At 47.4% G+C, this 7,500-nt stretch overlaps 1 protein-coding gene across 1 annotated transcript in view; it reads left to right on the forward strand.

Annotated features, from left to right (window-relative positions):
• parp6a (poly (ADP-ribose) polymerase family, member 6a) overlaps nucleotides 1-7,500 on the forward strand; it is a 15,957-nt gene that overhangs the window by 4,859 nt on the left and 3,598 nt on the right. The window contains exons 9-18 of the mRNA XM_083691310.1: nucleotides 117-170; nucleotides 689-784; nucleotides 1,021-1,113; nucleotides 1,380-1,505; nucleotides 1,865-1,930; nucleotides 2,480-2,547; nucleotides 2,761-2,809; nucleotides 3,043-3,155; nucleotides 4,580-4,652; nucleotides 6,723-6,792. Of these exons, the coding sequence (XP_083547436.1) occupies nucleotides 117-170; nucleotides 689-784; nucleotides 1,021-1,113; nucleotides 1,380-1,505; nucleotides 1,865-1,930; nucleotides 2,480-2,547; nucleotides 2,761-2,809; nucleotides 3,043-3,155; nucleotides 4,580-4,652; nucleotides 6,723-6,792 (808 nt within the window). The remainder of the gene's footprint in view (nucleotides 1-116; nucleotides 171-688; nucleotides 785-1,020; nucleotides 1,114-1,379; nucleotides 1,506-1,864; nucleotides 1,931-2,479; nucleotides 2,548-2,760; nucleotides 2,810-3,042; nucleotides 3,156-4,579; nucleotides 4,653-6,722; nucleotides 6,793-7,500) is intronic.

Here is a 7,500-nt window from a genome sequence, read left to right on the forward strand (position 1 = left end):
CGTTTCCCATAATGCTTTGTCTTCACTTGACCCATCAGACTGTGGCTGTCCCGGCGGCCAGGGCCCCAGCGCAGATTACTACGAGGCAGCTGATTGAATTGTTTTTCTCATCCCAGGCGGGGGGCCACTGCAAGAACATCCCTACCTTGGAGTACGGTTTCTTAGTGCAGGTAAGGCCACTGAAGGACACTCCTAAGTAGGGCCCCTAATAAGCAGCCATTACTCTACACTCTGTATCTCCTTGAGAGTCCTCGGAGAGAAACTCGAAAGTACCGTACCAAACAATGATGCGAGGTACAGAATGCATTTCCCTTACTGGGAATATCGAGCGTACATTTTGTTCTTAGAGCAGGAGACTGGAGACGTTGATTCAACCTAATAATGGGAATGAGGCACGTCGGCTCGCATCAGAAAATGTCTGATCTGTCGAATGATTTGGGATTATTCAACACTTGTATTTGAACGCGTCTCTCTGTGTGATAATGGTTTTCATACCTTGAATTCAGTCGTTCAACAGCGAGTGATGAGATAGGATTGAGACATTGTGCCAGTCGGATGATGAAAAGACAAAGGCAAGGGGATACTCTCTCTGTTCACTCCCCTGCCGTCCTGGTCTGAGGGGAGGTGTGGAGGAGAGGAGAGGAGGGAGTGATGATAGCCAGGGGAACCATGTTTTGTCTCCCGACAGATCATGAAATACTCGGAGCAGAGGATCCCTACTCTTAACGAGTACTGTGTGGTGTGTGACGAACAGCACGTGTTTCAGAACGGCTCCATGTTAAAGGTACAGTACCAGAGGAAAGGAACTGACAGAGAACTGATACCACTATACAGTCACACACACACATTTCAATACAAAACAACACATGTTGCTCATATAGTACAACAACACACATGGCATATGATGTTTAAATGTAGATACTGAATCTATACTGTACGTCTTTGAGTTATAAACATTTCTTAATTGTATTTGTGTGTGTGTGTGTGTGTGTGTGTGTGTGTGTGTGTGTGTGTGTGTAGCCTGCTGTATGCACTAGGGAGCTATGTGTCTTTTCCTTCTACACTCTGGGTGTGATGTCAGGAGCTGCAGAGGAGGTGGCCACTGGAGCAGAGGTAACTACCTAAATACTGTACACATGATAAACACACACACACACACACACACACACACACACACGCTCACACACACACACACACACACACACACACACACCCACACACACACACACACACACACACACACACATGCTCACACACACACACACACACACACACACACACACACACACACACACACACACACACACACACACACACACACACACACACACACACACACCATCTCATGATAACTGATAATGGTTGTTGTTGATCGTCAGGTGGTGGACCTGCTGGTTGCTATGTGTCGAGCTGCTCTCGAGTCTCCTCGTAAAAGTATCATCTTCGAGCCCTACCCCTCCGTGGTCGACCCCAACGACCCCAAGACTCTGGCCTTCAACCCAAAGGTGGTGATCCTCACTTCTGGGGCGATGCTATGCTAAGAATTACAAGACTTCTGGATCTGTCAACCTATAAGAAACTTATAGGTCATAGTTATAATGAATAGTTATGGCTGAGCTCAGGGTCATTATGAGATGATCGAAGACACTATAATGCAGTCATACATAGCTTGTAACAAGTCTTATAATGTGCTATGAATGCATTATAAACTGTATGCTCAAAGTAAACATTTTACTGGAAAGTTCTTTGAGCTCATCGCGTACTCGGAGAGACGAATCCGTCTGAGATGTTAATCCATTGTGTTTCTCTCTCCCTATCTCTGTGGCGCCTGGCTGTGTGTCTCCCTCATGCTCCCTGGTCACAGAAGAAGAACTATGAGAGATTGCAGAAAGCGCTGGACAGTGTCATGTCCATCCGGGAGATGACACAGGTACTGAGGGCGGGGGAGGGAGGGGGCGCTGGTGAGGGAGGGCAGTGCTCGTTGAGGCTACAGGGCAGAACTGGGCCTCAAAGACCAGAGTACTACTGTATACTGTTCTACAGTAGAGGCTGGTGGAGGTAGAATTCGGAGGACGGGCTCATGGAATGTTTGATACCATTACTGATTCCATTCCATGCATTATAATGAGCCCGTCCTCCTCCAGCCTCCCCTGCTGTACTATACAATTATGCAACTACTACAGGGCTATTTACTGTTTCAACATTTACATCTTCAATTGGGCCGATATACACTGGTACTGAGTACTGTCTGGCACCTCAAATGTTCTACTACTAGAGTACTAGAACCTCTTAAAGAACATTCATTATTACATATGAATATCATCGATACTGACAAATTAAAATGAGTACTACTGATACCTAAAACTCGAAGCACTTGAGATGGCATTTGCATATTTATTTATTTTGTAGCAGCAGTCTGTTATTTGGTGACAACAGAGAGAGAACGGAATGTCTCCAAGCTGTTTTTGTTTGTTTACAGGGCTCATATCTAGAGATCAAGAAGCAGATGGACAAACTGGACCCTCTGGCCCACCCTCTGCTGCAGTGGTGAGTAGAAGGGCTAGGATTACAATCTACAACATCTCACTCTGTCCTGCCTCTTCCCCCGCAAAGCGATATTCAGCGAATTTGACAGAGATATGGTGGATATGAAATGAACAAATGTAATCAAGACTCTCTGTTCTGTCTCTCTCTCTCTCCCCCCCCTCTCTCTCTCTCTCTCTCTCTCTCTCCCCTCTCTCTCTCTCTCTCTCTCTGTAGGATCATATCCAGTAACAGGTCCCATATCGTCAAGCTGCCTCTGAGCAGGGTATGAAACTCGGAGACCTTCCCTTTCCTCCTCAACCAACCTAGCTCTTATCAGCTGCAGTGTGTGTGTGTGTGTGTGTGTGTGTGTGTGTGTGTGTGTGTCTGTGTGTGTGTGCGTGCGTGCGTGCGTGCGTGCGTGCGTGCGTGCGTGCGTGCGTGTGTGTGCGTGTATGTGTTCTATACAGCATACTACATCCTCTCTCCTTCCCTCCCTCTCCCTGTTCTGCCCTACAGCAGCTCAAGTTCATGCACACGTCCCACCAGTTCCTGCTCCTCAGCAGCCCCCCCGCCAAGGAGGCCCGCTTCCGCACCGCTAAGAAGCTATACGGCAGCACGTTCGCCTTCCAGTGAGTCCCCGCCCCCTTTCCTCTCCCCCCTCCCCCTTGCCCAGAAGGTGCCACTCCCCCTGCAGAGGTCTTGTAAATGTAGCAGCAGAGGTCCCGTAAATGTCTCTCAGCCTTACAACCTACACTCTTAGAAATATGGTTCCAAAGGGTTCTTCATTTGTCCCCATAGGGGAACCCTTTGAAGAACCCTTTTGGGTTAGATGTAGAACTCTTGTGGATTCCACGTAGAACCCTTTACACAGAAGGTTCTAAATGGAACCCAAAAGGGTTAAACATGGAACCCAAAAGGGTTCTACATGGAACCCAAAAGGGTTCGTCAAAGGTTTCCCCTATGGGGACAAATGAAGAACCCTTTAAGAACCATTTTTTTCTCAGAGTGTAGCATCCACCATAAGTACAATGCCTGGACATAGTCGTATAGACAGAGAGGACACTGAAGGCACAGCGTCCACCACAACACAGTTCCATGGTCGTCACTATCTGGCCATGCTGCAAAACAGGAAGTACTCTTTCTCTCCTAAAATCTGCTTTAGAATGTTATCCCTAACCTCTAACCCTCACCCCTATCCTTAGCTCTAACCCTAACCCTACATTTAGGAGTTAACAGTTAGCCTTTAGCATTACACCTATGCTCGCCCACCACATTCTGTCACCGATGACTGTGAGCTAGCACTGGTAGCAGGGAGATAGCATTCAGAGGGGATTTAGAGTGAGGCACGGCCATGGCTCTTCTAAGTGATTAGCCTAGCCTCAGAGTGCCTCAAACCTAGCTAGCATAACTGGCTGTCCCTCAGGGAGTTGACTTGAATTAAAGAACTTGGCTAAGAATAACAGCACCGCTTGTCTTTTTTTGGACCCCTGAGATTTATTTTAAGAGGATATAAGGAGATAAATGATCCAGCTTGATATTCCCACAGAGACGGCTATTTGCGAAACATCCTGCTTTTGAAAGGAAAAGTGAGTTATTTAGCTAATCTGATCTGTCCTTGTGGGTACTCAGTGATTCTGTATTTAGCAGGCAAACCAAATTTAGAATGTGAGAAAATAGAATTGCCATCCCCTTTTCTGTCAAAAACACAGTACAAACTGACATATTGGGGTGGCAATAGATGCAGGTATCAAATAATCAAATAATCAAATTGAAATGAACATTCAAACACTTTGAGCGTTTGCTTGAGTCTGCCTGGAGTGCCAGATGGGCAGGGCTTGCACTTCTGGGACTACTCCATTGGTTCCATTGCGCCAGGCAAACTCAATCGAGCCCAGCTCAAGTATTTGAATATCAGGATATCAACTTAGCATTTGTACCCGGGTCTGCTGGGCCACACATTAAGAAGAGGCCCTGTTCTGCTGGAGGACAACCGATTTCTCCACGTATTCACGGCTCTTCTTCATCTCTCTCTCTCCCTCTGCACCGGCTCTAGTGGTTCCCATATAGAGAACTGGCACTCCGTTCTGAGAAATGGACTAGTCAATGCGTCTTATACCAAACTGCAGGTACGTAGCTAGCGCCAGCAGCTTGGGCTCACCTAAGACAGCATCCTCCCTTGGATAGGCTGCGCCTGTCCTCAGGCCAACTGTCCAGCTGATCCATTTTGACGGTAATGGGTGCCAGGTTCCCTTAAGCTTGTTGTGTTGGGCGCCCCTCATCACAGGCCAGGCCCACAGGTACCTTCCCCCGGCGGATGTCGGGCTGCAATTCTGAATTGTTTTTTCATGCCCCGGCAGCAGTGGACACCGCACGCCTCTTCCTGTCCTGAGAGGGAGTCAGGGGGGTTGTGGTGTTCGCTGAGAGGAGGGGGGGCCGGGGGTTACCTGTTGGCTCTGCCGAGGGGGGCGTGGCCGGGGATAACCACTTAGAGCACTGAGTAGACTAGGTCAGAGTGTCCGCGTTGGCGCCCCCTACCGCCAACGTCAGTCTCTGTGAGAAGCAGCACTGGGTGAGTGGGTAAGAGATCCCAGGAAGGTCAGTAACCATCATCACACAAGCTACTGTTTAATGTGTACAGTATGTGTTTGGGTTAGGGAACACTCAGGTCAGGGGAGGCTGGTGGAGGTAGACATCGGAGGACGGGCTCATTGTAACGCATGGAACGGAATGAGGAATAATATCAAACACGTGTGTTTGACACCACTCCTAATTCCGTTCCATACATTACAATGAGCCCGTCCTCCGATTTCTACCTCCACCAGCCTCCCCTGAATCAGGTGCATGTATGCTATGTGGCTCATGCGCAAATGTGTATCATGGAGCATAGTCATAATATATCAAACTATATCCCACATCTGTCTTGTGTCAAAGAGATTCTATCTCTAAGAATAACTGGATAAGTAAAAGTTTACATGAAAAACTATGAACAACAAACTTTGAGAATATTACTGACTCTGACTACTGACTATATTTCCTGTATGAATCTTCTAAGAGTCAGTGTTGAGGTTGTTATCGCTGTCTGTATGATGAGTGCACCAGTGCTGTTGTGTCTCAGATCTTTGACTACACATCTATCATGACATTCTATTCTAGATCTTTGACTACACATCTACCATGACATTCTATTGTAGATCTTTGACTACACATCTATCATGACATTCTGTACTACTCTCTCTCCATTCTTCTCTTCCTCTGTTTCACCTTGAGCGTTCAGTCATATCTCGCTCTATTGTCAAAACAAATCCAAGGAAACGTTATTCATCCAGCACATTTCATACACAGATGGAATGCAAGGCCGCTTTAGAGGAAGAGAGATTGTATTGTTCACAAGAGTGCGATGACTCACTCTCCCGGCCGTCAAAGCTCAGTAAACTCTCTCTCTCTTTCATAGTTTCATTCAGACATGAATAATCGATCCTCACTTGTTCTTTGTAAGCTTATATTTGTAAACTTGAAGACTTAGACGTTAGTCTTCATCCTCCATTCAGTGGCTTCGTCACTCCCACTAAGCCTTCCCATTGGTTCATGTCATGCCATCTTTCCACTGACACTGAATCTCCTTCTCCTCTTCCTCGGGGGACCTTCAAACATCCCCCATCTTGATCATCTGTCTTCATCCTCACCATCCTCATCCTCATGTTCTGTCATCATCATCATCATCATCATCATCATAATCAGTTCTGATCTCATTGTTCAACACAAGACTCAGAATGTGGAACATCATCTCAACTTTGACCTTTTTATGGTCAAAAAGTGTCTTTCCATGGAGGGTGTGAAATGGTGTGAAAAGAGTGAGCAGAACAAGACAGTCTGAGCCTGGAGAATGGCCTTCAGGTGGCTCCTTCTACACTGCTTTACCTCATGGTTCACCATCAGCCTTCTACCTCACTTTACGCCATCCAGGCTGTCTCTCTGAGTGTGTTCTTCTGAGAGTGTGTGTGTGTGTGTGTGTGTTTCCTTTGCGTGTGCGTTTGTGTGTGTGTGTGTCTCCTTTGCGTGTGCGTTTGTGTGTGTGTGTGTGTGCCTTTTGTGTGTGTGTGTGTGTGTGTGTGTGTGTGTGTGTGTGTTTGTTGAGTGTGTGTGTGCTGTGCCGTGTCACTCTCAGTGATTTTCCCCCCTGCTCTTTTCAACACAAGCTGCATGGTGCAGCGTATGGGAAGGGCATCTATCTCAGCCCCATCTCCAGCATATCCTTTGGATACTCAGGTAGGAATGACCTCCCCCCCCCCCCCCCCCCCCCCTCTCTCTCTCTCTCTCTCGCCTGGCACCTCACCCAACCACCACCACCATCTTCCACAGTTACTGGTTGTGTCTGCTCCTCTGTGTTCAACATGGCCACCTAGCATCTTCATCTGTGGGTTCACCTGTGCTGTCCATCTGTGATCGGCTGCTCTGCCCTGTGTGTTCCATCCACTGTGGGAGCAGGGCTTCTGCTCTGCTCTCGGCTGCTCTGGTCTGGCTCTGTCTCCGACTCTGTGCGTTGCATATATCATACTGTGTTGTAAGAGTGTGTCCGGTGTGCTGTGTGCTTGATGTTTCCATTCTAAGTGGACGTCACTGAAGGTTGAACGATGCCTGCCTGTACACCATCCTCACTTCCTCTTCCCTGGTTTGTCATCAAAGCGAGTCAGGTTCCTCACCGTCTAGACAGACGACCGTGACACGAGTGTATAATTACAGATGGATAACAGTCTTTATGGGATGTGACAGTACAGCTAGAGGTCAATGCAATTCACTGTGATTCGATTCAATTCAATGCAACTTTATTAATCCCAGAGGATTCAGGAGATTTTGTGAGTGCTATCCTCTTGCAGTGTGTAGATGCAGACGTTCACAATAGGTAGTCTTTGTTAACCGGATCAATGCGGTTCTGGTTAACTTTGTGTGTGTTTACCTTGTGTGTGTGTGTGTGTA

The sequence above is a fragment of the Argentina silus genome (genome assembly GCF_951799395.1).
Source record: "Argentina silus genome assembly, chromosome: 19".
NCBI classification, from domain to species: Eukaryota; Metazoa; Chordata; class Actinopteri; order Argentiniformes; family Argentinidae; genus Argentina; species Argentina silus.